This window comes from Halictus rubicundus, chromosome 9 (genome assembly GCF_050948215.1).
Source record: "Halictus rubicundus isolate RS-2024b chromosome 9, iyHalRubi1_principal, whole genome shotgun sequence".
Lineage (NCBI taxonomy): Eukaryota > Metazoa > Arthropoda > Insecta > Hymenoptera > Halictidae > Halictus > Halictus rubicundus.
In genome coordinates this window covers 13,423,209-13,451,130 of record NC_135157.1, presented here as the reverse complement: position 1 = coordinate 13,451,130, position 27,922 = coordinate 13,423,209, and the positions used below count along the sequence as shown (strand labels likewise).

The window sequence follows — 27,922 nt, the reverse complement described above, 5'->3', positions numbered from 1 at the left end:
AAACTGCATCTACTCGGACTTCACACAATTTTTATTGTAACACGTGCATAAATATAGAAGCTGGTTCGGGAATGTCTGACGAAAATATTTGTACAAATTCAGTAATCGCGGAAGAAAAGATTAGAAACCAAAATTGAAAATTGTTGCCGTTTCAATGGTGTTAACAATTTTTAGACGCCCGTAAAATTGCCAGTCTTCGAAAACAAATTCTCAAAGAGAAACTGTATTTTCTTCGTAAAGAATTCACTGAAAAAGATTTTTATCAACATATATTTCAATTTTACATATTTTTTTATGTTTTCTTCTTCTTTTACAAAACCAAGTACGCTAAAATATATTAGTGCCGCGCAATGCTGAGTCACCCGGTCAGTAAACCATTTCGCTAATTGTTGCGAATACCGCGATAGAAACCGCGGGCGATTTGAAAAACCTGTAACTTTTGAAAGAATGCAACAACGAACAAGTTTGTCTTCGACTGCTCGCCGGTGTGAATAGTGATTAGAAATTAATTAGGTAACGCGTAAGATTTCGCGAAGCCCGTAGCGAAGCATGAAAGGTAATGCTCTCCCGCAACGTTAATTCACAGGTAACGACTATGCGGCGTATGTCTGTTCGAACGCATACTTTCAAACAGTTTGTTACTTTACACAGTTTGTTACGTTACTTACTCGTTTGTTAAAAAATTTCTTTCTTCTTGAACGAGTACATTGTTTAATGGCACATATATCGTACAATGTGTAGTCATTTTTTCAATGAATTGAGTATTAATTACTTACAGTAATTTTTTTAAGAGTGAATTAAACACGAATTACTTATAGCAATTTTTTAACAGTGAATTGAACATGAATTATTTATCGCAATTGTTTGCAGTGAAATATCAAAAAACGCCTAGATAACAGTCAATTTTTGGAAGCTCCATAATCTGAATAAAAAACTATTTAACATTTTTTACTCAGCTCTGAGAAGATCACTGCTACTAGGGCACTTTTTAAGATCTTCCAGCAAAATAATTAATACAGGTATTACAGTATATTCACTTTAAAATACCGTTCTAGTCTAAAAAAGAAGTGCATTAATTAAAAAAAAAAAAAACAATTTCTAAACCCCAGGTTTTTTCAGATCGTTATCCAGGCACGACATAAATTATTATAAAAAACATTGATAGAAATCTTCTATCTTCAATCTATTAAGATGGAAGATAGGAGATTTTGATCGTTTTTTTTTTTATGAAAAATGGTTACGTTATCGTTGTTTGATTGACGTGTACCGGATCGATCGTTAATGCGATTTAGCTGCATCTGATGCACTGATAATAGGGGAAGTGGGGGCCGGTGCATATAAAACAAACAACGGCAAGAAAAGCTACCGCTCGCACAGAAAAACGTTCGTTTCTGCTTTCTCGGTTCGGTCAGATCGTTCAGACCGGCGAACGGTCCTCGAGTGTCAGTTCGCGGGATTAAATAATCTTGGACAGTTGTGCGAATCGCTCCCGCACAGTGTTGTTTATCTCTAAACATTTTATTCTGAACAATTTCGACTCCTTCACTCAACATTTATTCACGCAAACAAGATAAAGTCATTTGCTTCGAGCATAGAAATTTCAACTTCTAACAGACACCTAAATCTCGGTTTTTATTTCAACCCAACAATACAACGTTCAATCGGTATAGCATGTAACATAAAAATGAAATAATTTAACTTTTAACTTCTAACACGAAACACCTGAATTTTTATTGATATATAACAACCTATTCAGATCTCTTTTGATTTCCGTTTCGTAAGGTGAAAATAAAGTAACTTCGTGACCTAAAAATGAAGTAATTTTGTGACGTATTCTCCTGTGCATGTGTATAATAAAATAGTTGCAGAGTCGCGACTATCGTCGGCAAGGTTGGTGGAGAAACAAGGAAAGGTCTGTTATAATTTATGTGTCTAACAGCATGTTCCTACTGTCAAGATAAATAATAATGAGTATATAATAATTTTTAGTACTTAAACATTGTTATTGATACGACTGTTAGCGCAATTGCATTAACGTCAATTACAGCCAATAATTATCGAACAATTAAATTAAATACCGCCTCTGCCGCGACGTTATTTGTTTCAAAAAGAAGTTGATTTTGTGCAATGAAGATACGCACCGTGATTCACGATTTAAAAAATGGCGTCGTTGCTTCCGGCAAGTGGGAACGTGGCTTAAGGAACAATCGCCGGAGTTGAGTGAATAAATTAACCGCATATTACTTTCTTTATTTGCAAGATTCCGCGGGCTCGAGGCGTTCCGAGGAGGAAGTTGCTCGCGAAACCGAAAGCGTTCGCGATTTCCGGTGGGAAAGCGGCATTCATGTTAAATATCGAGCGGTCTCGCGTCATTTACGGGCCGAGTCATTGGAACCAGATACTATCCGAGCTAACGCGGATCATTCTAATCCCCCTCGAGACCGGCCCGACGGCCGTGAGCTTGAATTTCGCAGTTGAATCGCACTCTCGAAGATCGCGGCCGTGTAATTGTCCGTTCATTGAAACCAATTACTCGTTGTCCCCTGTAATTTTGTGCTCGGCCGAAAGCACGTGTGCCATTCACGCTCACCGGAAGTTGCGAATCATTTGCCGATGACTTACTCGCAATGCTATCCCTCGCCGACAATTTTCAATCATTAATTGCAACGCTGGAAAATATGCAAAGAAACGTTGGACGCTATTCTTTTAATTCAGAACTAAATTCTAAACAAAAATAGGTACTTGGAATAATTATTATTAGTTCTCCAAACAATTATTAAAAGAACGAACACGTTTCTGCTTTGCTTCTGCTTCTTGCTGTTGATCCAGAAAATATAAAATAACAATTTTCAAATGACTATTTTCGAGCCACAACCTATACCCAGATTGTTCGCGAATAATCTGTTGATGCGACGTTAAACAATCTAAGGTTACGAAAGAAAATTAAAGTTTAATCGTTGCGTAACGCGCTCATGAACTACGGAACTTTCGTAGGCAGTTTATTAAAGTAAATTCGGGATTTTATGCAACCCTTTCTGCAAATGCATAAGCCGTTATTACGCTTTTCAAAGTCTCCGTAATTATGCAATACGTCCATTTTGGTATACGTATTCATGGCGCGGTGTCGATGCAACGTAGCCGAGTCAATCGCTCGCTTCCTGATCGGTTATTTCCAATCGAATTTGGCTATAGCCGCTATTATATCATCGGTGGACGAATCCGAGCCCTCGATACACCACCCGGATCCACGATTTACCCTAATCGGGCAAATTCGACTCCGGTCAGAGCAGCTGCGTTATGAAATTGCACCTTGAATGGCAGCACGGCGTAATTAGTTACGTCGCAACGTTTCTCCACGACACTTTCTCGAAGACCCGATTGCGTCCCCTAACCTGTTAATCAGGGGAAGACGAGTTGACTCGTCACACTCGTCACTCACATTCGACGTTGCCTTACCGAGAACTTTTTGCCGTTTATTCGCCTAATGGTTTCGACTCTTATGGTCTAGTTTCGAGAAACTGGAACGAAGAGAGAACCTTTTCTGCCATCTTCGCTGCGATGCCAAGTCGAACGGTTGCCCAATTCAACTTTGTTCTTCGAGCACTCATCTGTTTGTTCGCTTGGCACAGCACTCTCGTCGAACTCGTTTGTTCTATTTTTATTCGCTACTAAAAAACAAAAGAAAAAATAAACTGGAAATTTTGGGTTGGAAATTAAATTTATTGTACGTTTCAGTGATAAAGTGGTAGACCAATTTTTGATGAATCCATAATTTTGCTTAATTTTCCCGAATATTTTCTTGAATATTTATTTAATTTAAGCATGACCAAGGTTTTATCGAACTGGACTATTTGGAGAATAAAATGAGACGATTTGCAGAATCCTTTGAAGACTAAAAATTAAAATGAAAACTAATATTCAATATTTAAAAATGTAAAACTGATATTGAAGAAGAAACGGGAAGAAAATGATTGCAGAATTATTCTAATTTTCAGTTTTTTTTTCGCAGAGATGCCATGACGGTTAAGAAAAGGAGAAGTTACGAACCGCCAGTCGGCCATTATGGCCAGCGGATGAACCAATGGACGCCGATGAAATTGCCGAAACGATCGAACGGCTATCTCTACCTGTCGCCGAGCCATTCTTTCGTCTACAATTGGAACGATGCTGATACACTGAGGTACAACCATGACTGTCTGCAGCGGAAGATGCTGAAACACCGAGGACTATCCACCACAAGTAAGTCTAAACTTAGAAGATCATGTCAATTCGATCAGAAGATCAAAAAAAGGAAAATCTTTGAGAATCTTTTTCAAAAAGAGTAAGACTTTATTTAAATACAGTTTATTTAAATAAGTCTTACAGCCTTTAAGGAAAAAAAATTTCCGAAAGTCACTCTTTTTTCGGTGCTCTAACACAAGTCAGTTACAGCATACTTAACTATTATGTTAATTTTATGAACCACCAAACAGTGGCAGGAAGACTATGGTTTTCAGAAAATTTGAACGTTATTTACAACCATAAATTCCGCATTGGGAATGCGTTTGGGGGGGAGGGGGGCGGAAACGACTGCGTACCTGCGTTTCACCATGGTAAAATTAAAACGAGCCTTGCAGTGTGAAAAAAAAAACAATGGCGGCGACCAGTCAGTGTGTCCTCGTAAAAATGTGATTATGGCTGGCCGTGATGCCGTAAAGCAAATTGTTTTCCGCAAAACTACGCGCGCGTGCGGCATTGTTCGAAGCATTTTTCTGTTTCTCCGGGGCTGCAAGAAGTGTAGCCATTCGACGTTATGCAACGGGCATAGCTCTCTTGGATTTCGTGGCTCAGCATCGGCACGTGCTACATGTTGTTATTAAAACGTTATCGAACGATCTATCGATATTGGTGTAACGCACGCGTAGCAAACGTACTTTCTAAACGTCTGCTGTCGTAAGCATACTGCGAAACTTTGCGCACACTCTTCGTAGGCAAATTTTCGTCCGAACGAAAACGTTAGCACGCGTTCACTATCATTCCAATTATTCCATTCATGTATGCTCTAGTACAGTGGTTCTTTTCAGTGATTTGCACCCCCTTGAATTAAAAAATGAGTTCTCGCAACCGCCTTGAAAAATGTGTTAGCATTTCTTTATTTAGAAAATTGCATCGATTGCAAGATAATCTGTTTATTGAAAAATAAATTTTCCATCGAAAATGTAGAAACCTCTCGCACCCCCAGAAGTGCACGCACCCCAAGTTAAAAACCACTGTTCTGGTACAACTGCATTAGAATTTACTGTAAAATGTAGAAATAAATAATTTTCAAAGATTGCCGAGATCATTCGCGAGGAAAATGCCGGCAACCCTAAATTTTTTTTTATTTCATTAGAACGTTTGGATTAGTCTTAAACTGTACGCTCAAAGGAATCCGAGGATATTCACACAAAATTTTGGAAGAATCGTTGCGTTTATTTTTAGGGGCATTAATTAGATCGTATAAGATTGCCAGAAGAGGAGCGAAGTTTCAATGGATGCAGTTTTTCGAAGTCAGAATTAGCATACGTTTCCGCACTCTGCTTCTCACTGATTCTTCTAGGAATGCCGGCGTAATTATACCAGTAATTCCGAGGGAGAAGAAAACCACGCGTGGATGACAATGCGGCAAATTGCTCACGCTTTTCTGGCGAACAATCGGCGACGCAGGCGCGAAAAGCTTTCACCGTAAAAGGTAGCAGCGCGATTATCGCGGAATTTCCATTGGTTTCCCGTCCCCCCTACGGCTTGTCCTCGCGTTTCAGTCCTCGGGTTATCTATCGTTTTCGTTTTCTTCTCGTGCCCGTTTTCCGCGGTCGGCTCTATCGCCGCGGATCAAAGAAACCGAACGATTCTCACGAGATTAATGCTGGCGTAACGATGCGCCGATGCATTCGGCCGAACGGATTCCCTGTGTTTCGCAACGCGGCGAGAACCGAACGAGCGAACGATTGCCTGAAACCCGCTCTAAATATCGCCTGCCGCATCGTCTTCTCTCTATATAATGGGGGGGGGGGGGGGGGGGGGGTCGGTGTAAATATTGTGAGAAAATGGGACCAGAATGCTGCCGGCTCCCGACGGTAATTATACGGTTACTTAACCGACTGTTTGTAAAGAAAATGATTTGCAACCGTGTGTAACACATCTATGTAATCACCGCCGGCTAATTGTGTCATTTATTCGGGCTGCCTGCACATTGTACCAGAACTCTCGCCTCTCTATTAACACTAGGTTTACGGAGCACTAAACATGACTATTTTACATTACTTTGTAAAAATAACATGAATGTATCGATCAAAATTTGTAGCCATTTTTCTTAATAATATATACCGAAAGAAATCAATTTGTTAAGTAATTGCTCATGGATGCATTTTTACAATCTCAATGTTCGCAATTTAAAAATATTAGGATCCGTCATCTTGACGGGTCCCGTAAATCTAGTGTTAACAACAACGCGATCCGTAACAACGGGTTATTAATCTTTTTCGATCTGCCCTTTCTGATCCTCTCCCACGAATCTGTTCGGCATCCAACTTCCGTTTGTTCGTTTGTAAGCTCGAGCTTCTAGTATTTTTACTTCGTTAAGAATTATCGAGTATATTTTACATTATTAACTTTAATATTTTCGTACATAACTAACACGTGCTGCAGAATTTCTCTACCCTTCGTATCTCGTGTAGTGCTGAAAAGGAAATTGCAAATGTATTTGGCAATTCGTATTCTTATAGAGCAATTGTGATACCCGCTTAATTACCCCCTTGAAGAATTTTAATGTGCCGTACTTACTTCTGTTTCATTATTTTATCTCCAACGGTGCGAACGTTTCCCGCGATTTTCCTCATAATCAAAGCTACGTAAAATAAAATGTGGAAAGATGGTTGACAGTATCTTGGAGCGTGCCAAGCAAAAGGTATGTCTGTCTTTGGACTGCCGATAATTAAACTCGGGAACGGTGGACTCCGAAATGTCATCGACTTTGCGAAACGTCGGAAGACTCTTCTGCTTCCATTCTACCTCCGCCATAAGCTTTTGTATTTTTCATTCTTTCGCAGCTCCTCTTTTTCGTCGGAGCCTGTTGATTTTCTAGCTCGTACCAGATTTCTTATTTTACTGTTTATTCCGACGTCCACTTCAGTCGATAAAATTGCGAAACAGATAATTTTATGACTCCTCGGCCGCGCAGGTCTGTCCGCACCGATTACCATTCTACCTTTCATAAATAATTTGTTGCCGTGACCATTTCAAGCCTTCTTTTCAAGCCCAATTTTTTAAAAGCGATTCTACAATTCTTCGAGCACCGTTCCCATTCTGTTTCCGAAAAATATGCTTCTCTGATTAAAATTTAGAGCATTCCCAGCAACGATCATTTTTTTTACAATAATAATTTCTCTTCCATTTCCGACGAAGCTTCTCAAATAAGCTCCTCGGATTCCTCAAGGTGTGCAGGATCTTGTGATCCTTGAAAGCAACCCTTTCCTTGGGGGTCGAGCGATTTTGCTCGAGTTTTCGGACATTTTGTTCTGCTCCAGATTATTCCTCGGCTCGACTCGGTTGTTCGGATAGTAGGCGGCTCCCTTTTTCGCGATTTCGCGAGCACGAGACGAGCTCCCATAAGCCAGCCGCCAATGACCTATACCGCAGCCTCGTAACACGGACGAGAGGGAAAATCTTCTCCGAGAGAAGGGATTCGCCATTCTCTCCTTTCGTAGTACACCTAGACACACTTATGACCCGGATAGTGAATATGGCAGTCGGGTAACATCCACGGTCTCATCCCGAGCCGAACATCTCTATTTGACCGTCATCGTTAGTTAACGCGTGTTCCTCGTGGTCTGCCCTGACAGCAGCCAGTGAGCTCTGTCATTCCGTTTCTGTTTCTCGACGAAATTTCTTCACCGTCTCTTCTTCTTCTCTCCGATGCGAACAACCTCTCCGGGGAGCCAAGAGTCAGTGGGTCACCTTGACGAACACATTTACCCGCCTCCGGAATCCTACAGGTAATTCGGGAATTTTTCCAGTCACCGTCGAAACGGACAGCTCAATTTTTCTCGCAACGTAATCGTTAGAAATGGAAATTTTATTTCCTCTTTCAATCATTTTAACACTGGATTAACCAACCTGCGACTATTTTACATTGCTTCATAAAAACAACAGGAATTTGACTATCCAACTTTCCGGCCATTTTTTTTTTTGACATGTATCCAAAGAAATAAATTTGTTGAATAATCCTCACGGATATATCTTTACAATCTGAATAATCGTAGATAAAAAATATTATAACTCGTCATTTTGTCGGGTGCCGTAAACCCAGTGTTAAAAAGTCGAAAATAATGCAACAATTTTAAAGTCCTCGAATATTTTCTACTTTCTTTGCACATTATAAATGTGCAAATTATAAATTCTTCGTCCGAATATAGTTTGTTATAAACATCTCTTGTGAAATCTAAATAAATTCAGTCCTGTAATTTTTATGAACGTATGCACAGTTTTGCCCGGTACGGTTAGTATTAATTATCTGATTGCAGATATTTCGCTTTATTTGCATTTAAAATGAGCGCCGACAAATCAAGATTCTAGCCACGCATTGTTAACATTTTCCATCGAAATGAATTCTCTCTAATGGCGCGTAATGCGAAATAAAGATAGGCAATCGCAAAATTTAATCTGCGTAAACAATAGGGGATTGTTGGTAATAGTCGACGATGGAAATGGATGATCGACTTTGAATAGTAATTGTGGGCTTGTGTTCGTTCGAGACAACTTTTCTCAGACATCTCGGGCGAAAGTAATCACAAGGCTCGTCACCTTGAAAGTCGTTAGACCGCAGTTTCGATCCCGAGCTCGCGGCTGCGTTCGCTTTCCTTTAGAATTCGCTATCTTCCCGCGTTGCATCTTTCACCATGCGCGCGTTAATTAAACGTTATTACCATTTCTCGAGCAGAGAATTATGCAAGCGGCCGCAGAGGCTTAATTGAATTTTCAACACGCTCGCCTCCGGTAGCAATTTGCTTCTGCACGTACGGAATCACCGAAACGATTAGGTTTGGTTAGTCGACTTCCGGGAACAAACAGATGCTTCAGCTTGAAGAATTCGCGCTATCATAATTACTCGTAATTTTGAACCGTCTTTAAATCATTCACATACTTTCTGTGCCACTTAAAAATTTCATTTCGTGTGCAGAGTGTAATTTCCAATATTGACATTTAATTTAAAAAAGAGGAATATCTAATATTATATTTAATAAATATTAAATATCTAATTTTGTTATTCCATTATTAAATTGTCCAGTTTCTGGACCACCTTGTAGAGTTCACAGTCGTTCCTTAATTCATTTGTATTTCAGTTGGAACAAAATTAATCGGATAAAAATTGGACTACAACGATAATAATAATTTGACGGAATCCATCAATGTCTTAAATATTCTTCCACAACGTTTCGATGACAAGGAAAAATATGCTACATAAAATATTTACTAAATGGCGCGAATGTACGTAATCAGAGTCCCCAAGATGGCGTAAGCATGGTAGCTGATATCCTTTTAAAATAACTGTTCGATCATGGACTGCAGTCGGCCGTGTATTATACGAACTGCATCGTGAACAAGAAAGAGCACAGGCAGAAGAACATCGATAGGAAAGCAACGATAATTGTAGAATCGTGTCACGATATCGCCAAGTATGGTACACCATTCCAATCGCGTGTCGCGCCCGCCATTCTCTCGCTCCAGTGACTTTCATGGGCTCCACTACATCGAAAATTTATTGCAAATCGAACGAGCATCTGCTGCCGATTATGCACCCAGCAATTTGTTATGTTAGGAGCCTCTCATCCGCTCATAAACAGACTGCAAACTATTTCATACTCCTGCTGGCAAAACGCAAATTTTCAAGGAAATTCTGACCTTGGACTCGCTAATCGTGAATAAAAATATAGTTCTATTCTGGATTCTAGGCTATTAAAATTAATACACACTCATAGTTCCTTTGGCTGTTCTTCTATAAAAATATAGTTACCATATTTCACTAAAATATTATTCTGCTTTTTCTATATTTTCCTACACTTTTCCTAATTTACTTAAAGAATTTGGCTACTGATAACTGTTCGAAGTCTTCCTAAACAATTTCTTGTACATTCACTGTGCATTCATGTGCTTTCACTAAAATATTATTCTGCTTTTTTTATATTTTCCTACACTTTTCCTAATGTACATAAACAATTTGGATACCGATAACACTTCGAAGTCTTGCTGAACAATTTCTTGTGCATTCACCGTGCATATATTATTTACTTAAAATGTGTATATATAGTATGTGTGAACATAAAATATAAGAGCGTTCGAAATGAAATTTCGGACGAGGGCCGGCGAAGGGGTCGAGAAATTGATTCGTCAGTTTCGCGTTGATGGACAATCTCGCCGGAGGTGTTCGAAATATTATTCAATAGCGGTTGCACAAGTCGGGCCGCGGGGCACGTGGATCGCAACCGGGTCGCGTTGTTGAACTTCGATTGGGAAATCGGTCAACGAAGGCCGTCGATCGCGCCGGGATCACTCCTACGTATCACGCACACGCATCGGAATCTCCTTTCTTTTCAGGTATGGCGAACGTGCTGCCGTGGCTGATGTCGATGTGCCTCCTCGGCGTGCAGCAGCTCGCCACTACACCTGGAAGCAACGCGCTTTCACGCGATCTTGAAACGACCGGCCAGAGGAGCGTGTCTCCGGGGTTCCGCTCGGTACGGATCGCTTCTCCCTTACGCAACACGCCGATGAAGATCAGCTTCCTGTCGTAACACAGTAGCGCACGGTTTAATTTACACTCGCGCTTTGCAGCAGCTACGCTTAAGCGTCCGCCGCTACCCCCCCGCCGTAGAAATTTTCAGCAACTTTTCCCTTTGCATTACCTCCGTAACTGTCGCCAGGGTCTCTTGACCTCCGCGTGACCGGGTCTTAATCTGACGACACTACCTCTACTATAATTGTCGCTCGAGAGACCCGACGTTACGACAGTTACGGAGGTACTACTGTAGCGGCGGACTACCTTGTCTGTTATGTACACGTTAAACAGAAAAAAGTATTTGAAAATACTTCGCGTTATTCTTGTTTTACAAAATGGCCGCGCTGAAATGTCCTCGCTAAGCTTCCGCGATTTTTCGCGTGTTCAGCTGGAAATTTGAAGTGTCTTTTGTAGCCTGTTAAATGTTTGTTTTTTTTGTTGTTGTTTGGATATCGTGCAGTCCCTGAGGAACTACAAGACGCTGATCTCGAGCCACGACGAGCTCCCCGGACACATAAATTGCCCGGGCCACGGGGAAGGTGCGTCGACCTTGGAAAATTCGGTGGACAGATCGCTGCCCACGACTCCGGAGTACAATAATCACCTGTACGGCTCGACGCCGGATTCGAGCAACTATTTTTCTCGGTCGTTCGAAAGGGGTAGAGGTCACTCGGGACTAATCGGAAGGAATCTGAATATATTTAAGACGGATCCTTATTCGGTGAACCAGCTCGAGACGCACGGGTTCAATTACGACCCGGGTCGAGATCACGTGGAAGACGATTACGTCGGCCCTGCCATGGAACTAGTAAGATGATTCTTTGAAACGAGATCAGTACGGAAAGTGTACTGTTGATTAGTTTACGTGTATGCATGTAATAGAGTCGCAATGCATGGGAAAGTGTTTATGCAGCATGGGTGAACCTTTGTCGGATCTTCATGGGACATCTGAGCATCTTTTATTCATGGTAGCATTATGATTAGTGTGATAGATTCATATTTTATTTCACGAAGTGTTTCTGGAACTGTGAGGTTAATTGCTGAAACTTGTTTTTGTTAAAGTAGCGAGTGAAAAACTTACGTCAGATTGTTGTGGCAGAACGTGTCTTTCGATTGAGCAATAGTTGTGAAGAAAATTTTCTGGTATTACAAGAAAATGTCGAAATTTATTTTTCACTGTAATAATTTCAAGAGGTTGGACGTAATATATCGACAGTCTTAAATTATTTATACTCTTCCAGCTTCATATAAATGGTGTTCTACTGTATTGTTTCTGGTCGTAAATGCATAAAATTCTCTATAAATAAATAAAATTGTAGATTGTGCAATGATTGTGATTTTCGCAGGTCTACGCCTGGTCCACTGTCGATTTTACGTACGACAGCGTCGAGGCCAGGGACGCAGCCATTTACGACGGAGACTTCATAGCGGAGAACAATTTACCTCTCGGTCTCGATGTCTGGAGGGAAAAGGTGTTCATCACACTTCCAAAGTGGAAGGATGGCATCCCAGTTACGTTGGCCACCGTGCCTAGACACTCGAAGACGAAGAGCCCGAAGCTGAGGCCCTATCCCGACTGGAGTTGGCATCAACCAGGTTGCTACAGAATTTTCTCAACTCATTTGCGAATTTCTCCGACCAAACCAAATGGTACTTCATTTTTGCCGTAAAGAACGTTACAGTGGATGAAAATAAAATATCGCAGATTCAACTTTTCTTGGCTTCAAGAGATAATGTCAACAGGCTTCGCGTAAAGTCTAACGGTTAGAAAACGCGAGGGTCAATTACACTTTCTATTGTAAATAGAACGATTCCTTTTTGTCGCGCATTCGTTCACGCGGATTTCTATGCCTTTCTTTTTCTCCCGCTAATTCTCCGCTGAAACCTGCTTTGTCACTCGAACATTATCGAACACTCGATAATGCATATTCATTACGGAGAAAATGCATACGTGCAGCTGATCCCGTTAGTTTTCTTCCGTTTAACATCCTCATTACCAATTTTTGTCCTCGTCCTTATAATTATTTTCATAGAAGATCCCAAAAATATATTTCCTTGAAAAGGATGATTCCCGGGGTCATTTGAAGTAACTTTTTCCTTTGCGAAAATGCCCTCCGCGGCTTCGTGCAGGAGTTATTAACCAGAAACACGGACCAACGAGAGCGGGGCTGCGACTGCGACTGCGCGGTAGATCGCGCTGAGCGTGGCGTCTGGCATTGGCCGAGCCGGAATCCGTCCGCTGTAGCCATGCTGTGATTGGTCTGCGTTTTTCGTTAATAACTCCGTAACGAAGCTGCGGAGAACATTTTCGCAAAGGAAAAAGTTGCTTCAAATGACCTTGGGATTCGCCCCTTTCAAATAGAACATTTTTGGAACACCCTGTAGTAGATATAAATATGTAAAATGTGGAATATCTTGCAGGCAACTGCGACGGTCTAACCTCCGTCTTCAGGGTCCAGGTGGACGAGTGCGACCGCCTGTGGGTCCTGGACTCCGGGAAAACGGATATATCGTCGGGTGGCAAGCAGACCTGTCCCCCAGCGATCTTCATCTTCGACCTGCTCACGGACACGTTGATCAGGAAGTACGTCGTGCCGGAGGACCAGGTGAAACAGGACTCCCTGTACGCGAACATCGTCGTGGACATCAGGAACGAGGACTGCGAGACTGCGGTGGCTTACATAGCCGACGTCTTCAGATACGGTCTGGTGGTGTACGACTTCCTGAAGGACTCGTCCTTCCGTGTCCAGCATCACCTGTTCTTCCCCGACCCCCTAGCATCGAAATACGACCTTCACGGCGTGAAGTTCCAGTGGACGGATGGGATCTTCGGGATCGCTTTGAGTCCAGTCGACATTCACGACGACAGGACCCTGTTCTTCCATCCGATGTCGAGTTTCCGTGAATTCGCCGTGTCCACCTCCGTCTTCAGGGACAAGAGGACCGCCGACGCGAGCTCCGAGTTCTTCATGCCGATCGGCAGACCCAGGGCCAAGGACTACGGGCACTCTTCAGGGTCCGTGGTCGACAGGAACGGGGTGATGTTCTTCAACATGGTCACCAGGGACTCCGTCTGGTGCTGGGACACCAGGAAAGAGTACATACCTCAGAACCTCGGTGTCATCGGCACCAGTAATCTCTCCCTCGTTTTCCCGAACGACATCAAGGTCGATCATGAGTACGACCAGAGCGTCTGGGTGCTGTCGAATAGGCTGGCCATGTATCTTTACGGGCGTATCGATAACAGCAAGGTCAATTACAGAGTGTTCAAAGCGAACGTCAAAGAGGCTGTCAAGGACACGGTCTGCGACCCGAATTACGTCGTGCCTGGGTCTGATCATGGCTACGATGAAACTTGCTAGGAGCGTCGGGAGTGTGAGGGAAAGAAATTGAGCGTGCTTGTAACAAGAGACGACTGCAATTTATCAAAAAGCAGGGGACATGTTTCAGAATGTGCGGATTACAGATCAAAGTGTCGCGCTGATGTCTCTCAAGACACTTACACTGTCGGATCAACGAAGCATTTTGCATGGAAGAAATATGTTCCTTTTAGTTTAACCCCTCCGTATGCTATGCCGGAGTCATTCGTGACCCGTCGCGGTGGGGATAAGCTCGAGCGATTGTCAATATGTATAATTTCATTCCGATATAAGACGACGCTTTTTATTTCGAAAATCCCCTTTTACTCTTCATCCGAAATACGGCGAAAGCCGGTCCCGAGCCGTCGCCTTGTATCGAAAGGAAATTGTACTGAAATATCGGGTGTGGGTCAGAAATGACTCCGGCATAGGCCTAGAACTCGCAGGAGTCCGAGGTTTAAGAAATTTACTGCCGCTAGAAATAAGAGGCTGGTTTTGTACTGTTTCGCAAGTTTCTAACTTTCTATAAGAAAAGAAATTTAAAAGAAGTATTTACTACAATGGTTAATAGGCTTTTTTCTGGTTAATTTGCCTTTTTCCGTAACAATCTCACAAGAAATCATTCAAATTCGTCGCTGAATTAAAAGAATTCTTCGGGCAAAGTTATGTTTAGCGTAAGCAAGGAGTTCAAGAATCACGTGGAGCTGAGAAAATTATGCAACAGGCGAAAGCTTATTGTTAACCAAATGTAACATCAAAGCCGTGCTATCTGATGAATTATTCCGTTATGAAGTATCACGAGGTGAAAGTATTTCCCAGTGTCATCAGTTGTACACATGGTTGATCGCGAATCGTGTACGCCAGTGGTGGGCCTAAGTTCAAGCAAAACCGACCCCACCATAGGGCCCACTGTCCCCTTCCAGTTTTCCCCGTTACCATGGAGAATGGACGCGCTCCGCGTGAGGTGTATTGCTCCGAAGATATCGAAGGACACCAGCGAGGAAGATGCGCATTTCACGGAAGAAAGGTTGGTGGGGGAAGCAAGTGTCCCCAACCGCAGCGTCGCCAGATCAAGACTCGTTCCCCCCACTCCAATTTCCCCTTCCACCGCGCTATTCCCCACTCCTCCCGGTCACGTGACGCGTTCCGCCCCTGTCGCGCATACTCCGAGTACCGGCGGAGAGGGGGTAACTTTTTCCCCTCAATTCTTGTTCCCGCCCCTCATCCGACGACGCTGCCCAACCGTGCCCACCACTGTTGTACGCTTTATGTTTAATAAAAACACAACAGGGTAAAGTGGAAAAGCGAATGAACTGACGAGAAATAGTGTTTTTCAAGGAAATGTATTTTCGAACGTAGAAAACGAGTAAATGCTATAAATGCGTTGTATTCGTAACACAGAACAGAAAGAAATAAATGAAAATCAAACGACTGACTTTGTACATTTCGATCTTACAACGGGATCAACGTCGAGCACAACCGAACACGCACAAACGGATACATAAAAGGAACTAAGTAACGGTTTATTCATAACATTCGAACAGTCTCGCAAATTTACACGATCGTAAACTACAACGTACGTACAAGGTAAAGAGACTTTCTCAATCGTCGTCGAACCTACATATATAAGAACGCATTTTGTCGCAGAGATCACTGCAAACCCTGAAAAGAAAAATCCTACCGAACGAATCGATTTCACACAATCGTTGCGGATCAAAGAAAAATATATTCTCAACGAAATTCGCTTTGTAACACAAGGGAAAAAAATCTGTTCGAGTTGGAAAACGTGAGCGGGGGAAAATCGTAGCAAAAGGGAACCGGAAATCTGAAAGCTCACGTTTGAGCGGGCTCGTTCGACGTGTTCGAAGCGAGGGAGAATTCTTCCATGTCGTCGCCTTCGAGGTCGCCGTACGAGATCGTGTCCGTCGTGACGGATGGTCTCGTGTAAAGCGAATAGAAGCTGTCCATGTCCTCCAAAGTGGTCTCGAACTGTACAGGCGAGTCTCTAGTTCTCTCGACGGAGTCGTTGACTTTATCCACCGCCGAGGTTCCTTCCCCCGAAGAGCTCTCCACAACCTTGTTCCCATCGGTCGACGAATTCCGATTTCCGGCGTCCCGAACCTCTCCCGTGTCTCCGTCGATTTTCACTATGGCCTCCTGAACGTCCAGCCGATCATTCTTAGGCGCTACGTTCTTCTCCTCGGTCGACCTTGTCCCTTCCGCAGGGTACTCGCCGAAGCTCAGACCCAGGTCCAAGGTTTCCCTCCTCAACTCCTCCGCCATTTCTTCCATCCCAAATTCCGAGTTTCTGGACACTGATCTTTCAGATGTCAAGTCCAGGACCGCTCTTAGCCGCTCCTCGATGGCCTTGGAAATGTTCGCAGTCTCGAGGTCCACGGATGTCTCCAACGTCTCTTCGTCTTCCTCGACTTTTTCTCGGAGGCTGTTCAACAAGGCGGCGTGCTCGATCAGAGTGGACGTCGACGTTGACACTGTGTGCACTTCGAACGGCCTCAGGGTGTACGTGGTTCTGGAGACCTGTGTGAGAGAGCACATCCATCGGTAGAAGTGCCGGATGTAGAAGTAGAACACCAGCAGCCAGAACATGAGGATTCTACTCAGCGACAACTCTTCCGTCGCTTCCGAGACTCCCGTTTCCTCAGGAACTATTTCCGACGCGGAAACTTTCTCTTCCTTGACGATCGAGCGATCAATTTTCTTGGGGACGAGGTCTATCCTCTTTTCAGCATCAGCTGGAACCGTGTTAGGCTCCCAAATAGGGTCCAGTAACCGAACATTTTCAAATTTGAGAATGCTTGCGTGAGATTGACCGGTTTCGGTACTGCTCACAGCGTCTACGTCCTTGGCGCTGTCTTCGGCTTCTTCCACCAGAACACCATCTCCCAAAGCTTCGTTCCCGACGTCCTCTTCTTGCGCATGCTTGTCGACTCTTCGGACTCTCTCGCTCTCTTCATGCCTCCTGACTGTGACATTTCGGTAGCCGCTCTCCTCCACTTGTTCGACTCGATGAAACACTGTCTCCTCCGATCGAGAACCGTCCCCAATTTTCTCGGCGCGAACGCGTTCCTTGACCACTCTGATCTCCGTTTCCTCTTCGGTAGTTTCGTCAAGAGAATCTTCATTGTATTCCATTGCGTTCTCAGTGTCCGCCATTTCGGTAACGTATTCGAAATCTTCCTCTCCGATTTGATAGTCTTGTACTCGGCCTTCAGGCTTCCCAAGGTCAACGCTTCCTTCAATTTCGATTCGAACAGCCTCGGTCAGCTTTACAATGACTTCGTCAATCTCTGCGTCCATCGTTCCGCGCTGATCGTCTTCGAGCGCGAATACTTTGCGAACTTTCTCCGTTCCGATCGACGTCTCCGCTTCGTATGCGTCATATTCCCCGATATTTCCATGGATCTCCTCGATCCTGAAACTCGTCTCGTCTTCGTTCGAACATCCGTTTATGTCGTACGTTTCGTTCAGGTTTGCCTTCGACGCGTTCCCGGCGAACTCGTTAACGTAGCTCGGCAGCTCTATGACGGTGGCATACTCCGTGGAACAAGAGAAGGTCTCGTCCACGACTGACTGGTAGTCCTCTTCGATGTACACATTCGCTTCTTCGACTTCCACGGCATCCTCGAACTCGTCGAAGCGCCTACTCCCTAGAAATTTGCAACTCGACGCAAGCTTCGTTCGCAAGCTCACTCCTGCCTCTTCAGCATCCTCGTCGTTCTCCCCCGTTGTCGACGTCAAATCATCCAAATCCGATCGGATCGGTTCCACAATCTCAGCGTCCCGATCCAAGCGCAGTCGCAAAGGAAAAGCGTTAAAATTCTTCAGATCGGGACTTATCTCGGCCGCTGTGAACACAATGGGGAACCTGATGTCCGTGAAGATGTCCCCCTTGATGCACTTCGGTATCTCCCCGTTGTCCTGGAACCCGTCCTCAAGCACGTCGTCGAAGATCTCGACAATCTTCTTCAGCGTAGTCTCTTGGGTCCCGCGGCGGCTCTCCGCGTGCTCGTCGATGTTCAAGTTCCTCAGAACTTCGGTCACAGAGCTGAGAATGTCGTACAGCTGCTCCTCGTTGAGCCTAATCCCCTGGCCATCCTCTATCTCGCAGATGCTAGCTTTCATTTCAAGGTCGTCCGGTAAATTCTCCTGGTCCATAGCAGCGGAGCAAATAGTCAAAGGTCTCGGGGCATCACCGAGACACTGAGCCTCTAGAATGGCAGGCAGGTTCGTGCCAAATCGATCAACCTGTTCAGAGAACGTCGAGAACTCCTCCATCGTGCTGTCGTGCAAGAGAGAGTCCACCATCTTGTAGGAGTAAAAGTTATGCAGCATCGCAGGAGTCACGTTGTCGACGATGTTCCCCCAGAGGTCAGCGTTGCTGTCGCGTTTGCGCCACGTTAGGCTGGCTGGGATCAGACTGTTGCCTCGATTGTCCTCTTCATCTCCTCTGACCGATCTTGCCTGATTCACCTCCTCCCTGGCCAGCTGCATGCTTCCAGCGGTGTCATCGGACGTGTCCTCGAGTACTTCTTCTTCCACTATTGGCAGATCTTCAACTTTAGCTTCGTCTGAGCTTCCTGAGAAGGCATGAAGTAGATATATAAGAAAAGGAATGTTCTTCCAGAACTGCAGAAACAGTCCTGAATGGTTTTCTCACCTGTCTCGATCGTCCCCAGGTCAACAGAACTGGTGGACAAAGTGGGCGCCGCGTCTTCCTTCACAGACTTCGTCATCAGCGTCAACAGCTCCTTGTTACCAAATTTCAGATCCTCGACGTCCGCTCTCGAAGCTTCGTCTCGACCAGCGTCTCTTGCAGTCGATTTCTCGATCCTGAACTCTAATCGTCCAGGAACAGCTTCCACGGACGATGCTGCCGACGCTCTCACATCTTCCTTAGCTTTGCTCCTGTTCAATTCACGTCCCGTAACCGCGCTTTCCAACTTCACGTCGGAATTCTCGAATAGTACAGTCTTCTCCGGCGTCCGACGAACGTCGGCCAGCTCCGCGTTCGATTGTTGCGAGCGCAGAGCCGCAACCGCCAGCCTGTCGAAGTTCTTCTGCTTCTCCGACGTCTTCACGACCTTCGACGGCTTCGAGGAGTGTTTCTCGTTCGACGCGGTGGCGGACCTTCCCCCAGCATTCGGCGGCAGTTTATTGCTCCTGGACGAGTAACCTGAGGAGGAGGAAGATGCTTATTAGCTGGCAGCGAATGTTTAGGCAAGGTAAATATTTTAAACCTGAAGTCTAACAAACTGGAGTGAAAGGCTGGATAAGATGGTAAAGAATGCCCTTGTAGGCTTCAACAAAAACCACGTGTAAAATGGTAACCCTATATCTCGACCAGGAGGCTGGTTACGAGGTCAAATGGGAAAGGCTAGGTTTTGGCCTGTTTTCCCTATTTAGTCATACGCAAAAATTCTGACAAAAATCCAACAGATGTCGGATACCTAGATACATATACTGTAATTAATTCAGATTTTTAAGTAGAACATCGTGGTTGTGAAAAATAAAAACCTCGGTGAAATCAGAAAAATACAGATTTTGTGTTGAAACTTAAGGGCCCGAGATCATCACAAGATATCAATTTTTGGCCTACTTCTAACGCTTATATTACCAAATATCTGCATAATCTCGTCAGCTCTTGACCAGCGCGCGCTAGATTGAACCTTCCTCTTTCGAATGAGCCCTTTCCCAGCGAAAACTATTCTCATATAAGGACGAAAAGTTGAGGCACGTAAAACCAATTTTCGCTTATTTTTGTCGGTAACGTGGTCACTCTATCTTATCGCGAATCTACGAAGACCGGGCCATAATGAAGCTAAACGGAATCTTAAGTGGAACATTATTCAGTTTTTAACATGTACTAACGTCAACGACCATATCACACTGCAAAAAACCGATTCTCGTCCGATCATCGAAGTTAAACAGTGTTGAGCGTGGTTAGTACTTGGATGGGTGACCGCCTGGGAATACCGCGTGTTGTTGGCACACTTTTTTTTATTTTTCATTCATTCTTATCTTTTAAAACGGTAGATACCATTGCATAGTTCTTTTCATCTCGTTTTCAAAAATTAAAAAATAGCACAGGTACGCTACGGATTTCGATAACAGCGACAATGTGCCAAAACTAATCTAATAGCATAAAAATGCTTGAATTCCACGGCATGCACATCGGCAATTTTTGGCCTACTTTCTCACTAGATTGAACCTTCCTCTTTCGAACAAGCCCTTTACCAGCGACAAAATATTCTTATATAAGGACGAAAAGTTGAGGCACGCAAAACCATTTTTCACCTATTTTTGTCGGTAACGTGGTCACTCTACCTTATCGCGAATCTACGAAGACGCTTAGGGGGCCGGCATGGTAATCCATATACGTATGCAAGGGTCAAAACCTTTTCAAACTGCCGCTTCAATATTGCAATGAGCAGTTTAGAAGTGGTCAATTGTGTTTCCTAAAAGTCCAATCTATGTCTCTATAGAGCCCAAATTGCGAATTTCTACCTCATCGTGGAGTAATTTGTAATATTCGGCAGAAAATTCGAATGCTGAAGCAAGTATGACGTCACAAGATGGCTGCCGCTGAGAGATTCTCTAAATTTCGAGAGATTTAGTGTTCGTATCGAAAAAAAAGGCTCTATACAGACGTAGCAAAGACATGTACAAACACGGTGGTATGCATTTTTAATTGATTACTTACTTATTTAAGACGTAAAATGTCTAGAAAAAAAAAGGCACAGCGTAACATAGCGTGACAGTCAAGGCCAAATGCCTGCCGGCCCCCTTAAGAGCGCGTGTTAAGGCTGCAGATAATAATGATTGGAAATGAACCTGTCTCATTCGCTGCATTCGCGGACAGATTCTCTTTGCCCAGATCGATCCTCGAAGTTACCCTCTTGTTCGAGCTTCTGGCGTCTCGGTTTGGAGCGACCCTGCCGAGATTCTTCTGAGCTTCCAGGTCCCTCTTGTCCTTCCGCAAGGTGATCTCGTTGTAGGCCTTCAGGGCCCTCAGTTCCCGAGCTGCCTGGTCCACGGACGATTTCTTCTGTCTGTTCCGCCAAATGCTCGTCCTTGAACTGCTCGTCCTCGAACTGTTCGTCGATTGTCTATCAATCGGCCTCGTCGGCTCCGACGACTCGGCTATTCTGTCGCTAGGCGTTCTCCACCATGAGTCCATCTGCGCGTCCTTAGGGTACACCGGAGGCTTCTTCCTCGAGTGCGACCGGTTCGCTTCCGGTTTGCGTATCACCTGAGCCAACGGCAGCGTCGCCAGACTGTCGACCTTCCGTTTCACGTTCACTCTGCACCCCTCTTCCCGCTTCTCGAAGCTGGAGTCCGTCGAGGGACTGCACTTCCCTCCGAGCTTCTGCATTTTGCACTCGCAGTCGTTCTTGTTCAAGAACGACTTCGACGCGTGCAGCCTCATTCGGTCGTTCAATGATTTCGGGAGCATAGGGGAGTTCGACCGCTTCACCGGAAGCAAACACGAGGAGTCCTTCTTCATGCGGGTGACGCTTCCGCTTTGATCCGGTGTGCGTTTCCGTCTGCGATAGTACTTCCAACGAGGTTTCGCGTCGATTAGGTGTCCCGCTTCGTTGGGGTTCGTCTGCGTGCCCACGTTTTTCTTCTCGCTGACGACGACAGGCTTCGGGGCGTCTTTAGTCTTCGAAGGTCTCTGCGGGTGTCGGCGATTGATGTCGATTTTTGGGGACTGACTGTCTTCTGTGAGCCCTGACCTACGGGACGTCGATCCTGAAGAGTCGCACCTGTGCCAAAAGTAAGTACGATTTATTATTAACGTCGGTCATAAGTGGGTGCCACTCTTCGTCTATAAAAGTTAATTTTCGATGGAGTGATCTTAGGAATGATCTAATTGCAAGAGGGTTCGAGGAGCGATCACTGTGATAAGCTTCAACTTAACATTTTAGGTGATACAGATCAATCAAATATACATCGACGCGTTAAGTTCGCCATTTGAAATTAAAACTGTATTTACGTACATCTCTTCAGGTCTCCAGGAATCGATCAAAGACGGGGGATCCCGTTCGGGGTACGCGGTCGTCAGCAACGTTTCAAGATTCGTCTGCCCGGAGAACGGATTCCATTTCTTCTTCTCCATTTGCTGAAGAGCACACTGGAGCTCCGAATTGTTGGCAAAATCGTTCTGGTAGAACCCGTCGAACGCCTTCATGGAATCCTTGTAGAACCGTGACATGTCCGGATCGTTCCGAGCACGTTCGCCGAGATTCAGTTTCGAGACATCTTCCTCCAAGCGCCACGCGTGAAGGCACGAAGTAGCGTTTTGTAAGCGGTTTGAACCTGGAAATGTGTGAACCAAACGGTTACGTCATTGAGGAAAAAATGTATTCTTGTTAACGAATATTTGTACAAAGAAAGAATGCTTAAAATTAATCAAATTCATCGATTCATCAAACGTACCATCTTCAGCGCCTCCGTTTCCAGTCTGCCGTCGATCGCTGCCATATTCCTCGGTCTTCAACGTGGACATCGTCTTCGTCGACACACCGAGGTCCTTGACGATCTCCGAAATGTTCTGCAGATCGATTGGCGGGTTACGATGGTTGCCATAGCCGTCCAAAAACATATTCGACCGGTCCTCTTTGGGAATCTTTAGGACATCGTCGAAACTACACTTCTTGCTGTTTTGAACCTCCGCTTTGATACTCTTCAGTATCTCCAGGTCCTTCTTCAGCAGCTTCTCCATCAGCGGGAACCCGCTGTTCATCGTAAAGTCAGCTTTCACGTCGGTGACGTTGTAAGTGTAGGTGTAGGGCTGATCGAACGCTGTTTTCGAGTTTTCTTCAGCTGGTTCTTTATTTTCATCCTCGGACCGTTCTCTGGGCGTTGACGTCCTCATGTCCGTCGTTTTGACAGAGCTCGCGAGAGATTCTTTCAGGACAGAGTCGCCCTCGGTGCAGTTGCAGCTGAAGAGAGCCTGCAGCTTCGTGGAAGTAGAGTCCACTTCCGTTGGTCTCGTCATGGTCTCGCTTTGGTCCTTCTCGTGGGTCGGCGAACGTGCTCTCTGCTGCTTCACTCTCGGTGATTCCACCAAATCTGTCGCTTCCCTTTTCTTCGTGGCGAGGTCTTCCCCTGTTGGGTTTATCACCATCGCGTCTTCTTCTTCTTCTTCTTCGATCTTCTCTAGATCCTCAACCGTAACGAAATCTGTCAACCTCTCTCGGGCTTCGATTGTCTCTGGACCTTTGCTCTGCTCTCCCAGACTTCTGTTCTCTTCTAGGTCTTCATCTACCTCTTCATCTTTGTCCCGTTGAGGATTTTCCTTAGCTCCTGGTTGGTTTTCCTTTCGGATTGTTTCAGGATGCTTCTCTCCTTCTTGATACATCGTTGAAATGTGCGAGATTCGCTGCATTAACATGTCGCTCTAAAACGGTGTTAAGCGGTATTGTTAACGGCAGTATGAGAAAGCAATCGTTTACCAAATATATACATTATCAAATTACCTCGTAAACACTGCTGTCCATGAGATATACTTTGCCCACGCCTTTTTCATCTAAATAAATATCGTCATCGATTTCGGTCAATCTTCTGTGGGCCTTGGTCTGTCTGACCCTGACGCGAGCGTCCTCGATATCTTGATCGGTGATTCCCAGGAGCTTCTTCGCGTTCTGGCCCGGCGTCAAATTAGGGTTGTACGTTTCATAACTGTCGTACGAGAACAGGGTAGTCAAGGAACCCGTTCTGTACCTCGGGTCGTCGATCTTCACGTAAAGCTGATTAGTCAGCAGATTCGAGTCGCTCCTCATGGACCGGTGCAGTCTCTTCATCTTCTCCGTTCGACGCAATTGCAGGAACAGGCAGGAATTGCAGTACCAGTTGTAGCTGGCTAAAACTGAAAATTTTCATTTTTAATTGAACATCATTTTTATTTGATCCTCATTGTTCTATTATATTTGCTAAAAATGCTTGGTTTCAAACAACCTAGCTCGCGCAGTGTTGCCAGATGAGGAGAGGGAACACGAATTGAGGGGAATAGCGCGGTGGAAGGGGAAGTTAGAGTGGGGGAACAAGTCTTGATCTGGCGACACCGTAGTTCGGCGTAGAGACGGAATTAATTACAATTAATTGACGTACTTAGCGGAACAAGTTTGACGAAAATGAACTCCAGGAAGACGACCAACGAGAACGGGCTCCCGTACCACAGGAGGAGTCCGATTACAATCACGATGACCTCGAGGACGACGTTCTTGAAGAAACTCAAAATCAGCCAGGGTAGCAACAGGTTAGGTTTGCTCCAGGTTATTATAGGATAAATGTTCGACAAGTAGGTGAACGTGTAAACGTGGGCGATTACGATGCGCGTTATTACGATCCATGATAGTACTGCAAATAGACAAGCGAAAATATTATTAGCCGGTGCGATCTCGTTCAATCGCTTGATTATGGAGAGATGAGGGACTGACTAGTTTTTATCGTGTCTTCACCAATTGTATCGACAATCAGCGATTTTTGCGGCATGGAGAAATTCCAAATTTGTTCGAGCTTGTTCGTCCATTTTAGGGGACTCCAGTCCAGCGTGCTGTTTATCTTCGAATCAAACAATTCGATTTTTATCGCGCGACAACGGTTTTCTTATCGGCCACCCTATTTTCTTCCGCCCGGCGATTAGGTGATTATTTAACGCTAAACCTACCGCCGTCAAGTCGTCGGCTCTATATTTCACAATTACTGAATTTATGAAAACGATTCCGAATTAACAGTATCTAATTACCTATTAATTTTTTGACAAGTCTACAAAATCACAATGTTATACTATTAATACTCGTTATACTTTCAATATCATACTTTTCTTCTCCAACATCCGCCTTTTTAAATCCCAAAATACTTTTCGCCGATTTTTATTGGCCATAATTCATAAAATTACTGCTGTACGAAAACAGTGAAAGAACTGTACATACAAAAACGTGTAATTTAAACAATTTTTATAATTCTTCGCACAGAAAACGGCGACAAACGTTTTCAACGTGTGTGTAGAAACGCGCCAAACAATTCTCAAAAAATATTGATACACTCTTCAATTCATAGGAACAGTTCCCGATAGCTGGATCTCGACAATTTTGATTTTTATCGAACACCGAGGCGAACACGCGAGTCCCGAAAGGTTAGGGACCGAACGAAAGGTTATAAAAGGTTACGGTAATCCGACGGGGAAGACACGAAAGAGGCTGGTTCACTCACCAAGCCAAGAATGTTCATTATCAGCAGTTCCGTCCGAAATGTTAGGCCAAGAAAACGTCCGAGGAAACTAGGCATCAGGAACACGAAACTTTCGGAAAAGCCGGGGGACCAGCGAGTCTTCGATTCGAGGGACGATCATCGTCGACCGGGTCGGACGGTATGGAGAACGCAAGATGATCAGGAACTCTGCTTCAAGGATCACTCGGGAATTTCACAATGGGACGTTGTTCGTCCATGGACGCGTTAACTTCGACGCGTTCGGGACTTGGACCGCGTTTGCCAGGCCGAAAGCTTGGTTAGCTAAACAGTTGAATTCCGATCCAGAAACAGAAGACGATCGACGCGACGCGACGGTTAGGACCAAGCGAGACGGCCGCGCGCGCCCGTGATCTCGTCATCGATCTCCGGACGTTTAAAGTCACGGCATTTTGCTTCTCCGTTCGCTTATCATTATCTTTAATCATTCCTAAGAACTTGCAGAGCTTATTCAGATTATAAAGCCTGCGGACCTATATGTGAAATAAAAATTGTGTTAATCCCAGAATGCAGAATAAAACTGCATTTCCTCTGCTAATAATTTTAATAAACCGAGAATAATTTCGATTCTTCGATTCTTCTTCTGTCTACAGGTTTGTATTAGACCGATCAATTTTTGTGATAAATGCGTAGTCTCGTTGTAACAAATAATTTTTGGTCTTTTCGGTGCAAGGTTCGTTCGAGAGAGTCCTTTGGCAGGAAACTGCATAGGAGGATTTTGCGGTACGTGTTTGCGCACGGTGCATCGCGACCTCGATTCGCTTATCATTACGCTTATCATACATCTCGGTTCGCTTATCATTAACTTTAATCATTCCTAAGAATTTAGCACTTCCTGCTATTTTAGTTCTGACACCTTGCAGAGCTTATTCAGATTATAAAGCCCGCGGACTTTTACGTGAAATAAAAATTGTGTTAATCCCAGAATGCAGAATAAAACTGCACTTCCTCTGCTAATAATTTTAATAAACCGAGAATAATTTCGATTCTTCTTCTGTCTACAGGTTTGTATTAGACCGATCAATTTTTGTGATAGATGCGTAAAGTCTCGTTGTAACAAATAATTGTTGGTCTTTTCGGTGCAAGGTTCGTTCGAGAGCGTCCTTTTGCAGGAAAGTGCATAGGAGGATTTTGCGGTACGTGTTTGCGCACGGTGCATCGCGACCTCGATTCGAGCTACTTGAAACCGTGCTCGCGTGATCCGCAACGGCACCGCGAACCCTTCTGCGTTTGATGCAGCCGAGAGATGCGATTGCGGTGGGAGGAGCGGCTTTCCACAGAGAGAGGATCATTCATCTCAGAGCCGAGACCGCGAACAAGTGTACGCCTCTTTCGCAGAGACGATTTCCCTTCTATCACCGCCGCTAAGTGGCCGTACGTTTGTTGCGGCTGTACGCGCGTCGTTTCTTACAGCAACAACCGTTTCCTCTAGTTCGAACGGTTCTACGAACCCGTGCGCATCGAATTTCACCTCATCACCGCCATCCGGCTCTTCACGCTCGCGGAAAGTTCTTAAACGATCGGGCAAATTGCTCGAATCGCGTGGATCGTTAGGCGCCTACTGCGAGCCAGACATTTTTCGCAAAGCCAACGCGAAAACCACGCAATTTACAGGAAACAATTTTTTTCTACGCTTCTCGAGATATTTATGAAACATAATTCAAACGTGGGTGGTTGCCGATGGAAGAAGATACGCGTTAAATATTTTTTTCGACAACTATCTCTCAGGTAAATTTCACCAAAATCGGTTTGTCTAGGGTCGGGATGCACCCTTGTTAAAATTAGAATGTGGACGGTGAACGTTGCATACGTAATTGCAAAGATTGAATAACTAATGATATAAAATAACACTCGCAAAATTTCTATGATTGTTGGAGACATGTACTGCGACATTATGAAGAACTGGTCTGAAGGAAGTGCGCCTGTGAACTATAGTCACGCCGAGCAGCGTGTGCAGCTGGGTTGCCTGCTGCCAGGAGCAAATCGAACAATGATTGCAATTTTACGCTTTTAAGTGCAACTTTCTTCGTCTTTCTATTAAGAAGACTAATTCCAATATTCCCTTGCCTCTGGTACACGATGCTTATTATTTTGTATTACTATGTTTCTTTCTAATAACAGAAAATTTCTTTCTAAAATGTAGAAAGAAATTATTTTTCTACGCTGGTAACAGTTGTTGGAGCAATGCAGGGCACTGTTAATTTCATCTTCGTTAATCCGAGTTCTGGTCTGATTCAAACGACCTTCCCTGACCAGCTCCATTTAATTCCACCGATCCCCAGCTTGCTCTCTCGTTCCACCCTCAACGAGTCTAATCCACTTAATTAAATACAGTTCCTGTTTACCCGGTACTCTTCATTAATGGCCATTTACCGTTCCAGTGTACAATCGGCCATCTATGTTCCATCGTCCTTCTGCAAATTCCACGTCTGTTGCTTTCAACAATTAATTTCAATTGCCTGCAACAACGAAATAGGCGTATCGAAATCGTGACGAA

At 44.4% G+C, this 27,922-nt stretch overlaps 1 protein-coding gene and 1 non-coding gene across 4 annotated transcripts; both read left to right on the top strand.

Annotated features, from left to right (window-relative positions):
* Positions 1-115: 115 nt before the first annotated feature.
* Positions 116-14,378, top strand: Y-h (yellow-h). 3 transcript variants are annotated; one of them, XM_076793588.1, is made up of 6 exons: positions 116-586; positions 4,010-4,239; positions 10,612-10,751; positions 11,253-11,600; positions 12,139-12,388; positions 13,214-14,378. In XM_076793588.1, the coding sequence occupies exons 2-6, from the start codon at positions 4,017-4,019 to the stop codon at positions 14,152-14,154; spliced, it is 1,902 nt and encodes a 633-aa protein (XP_076649703.1). In that variant the 5' UTR covers positions 116-586; positions 4,010-4,016; the 3' UTR covers positions 14,155-14,378. The 3 variants fall into 3 exon arrangements, with proteins under 3 accessions (XP_076649703.1, XP_076649702.1, XP_076649701.1); XM_076793587.1 differs by lacking the exon at positions 116-586 and adding an exon at positions 1,621-1,912; XM_076793586.1 differs by lacking the exon at positions 116-586 and adding an exon at positions 1,621-1,971 and having other exon boundaries at positions 4,012-4,239.
* A 5,662-nt stretch (positions 14,379-20,040) lies between these two features.
* Positions 20,041-20,160, top strand: LOC143357559 (5S ribosomal RNA). The gene has a single exon (XR_013082836.1). It is a non-coding gene; the product is annotated as a 5S ribosomal RNA (ribosomal RNA).
* The last annotated feature ends 7,762 nt before the right edge of the window (positions 20,161-27,922 follow it).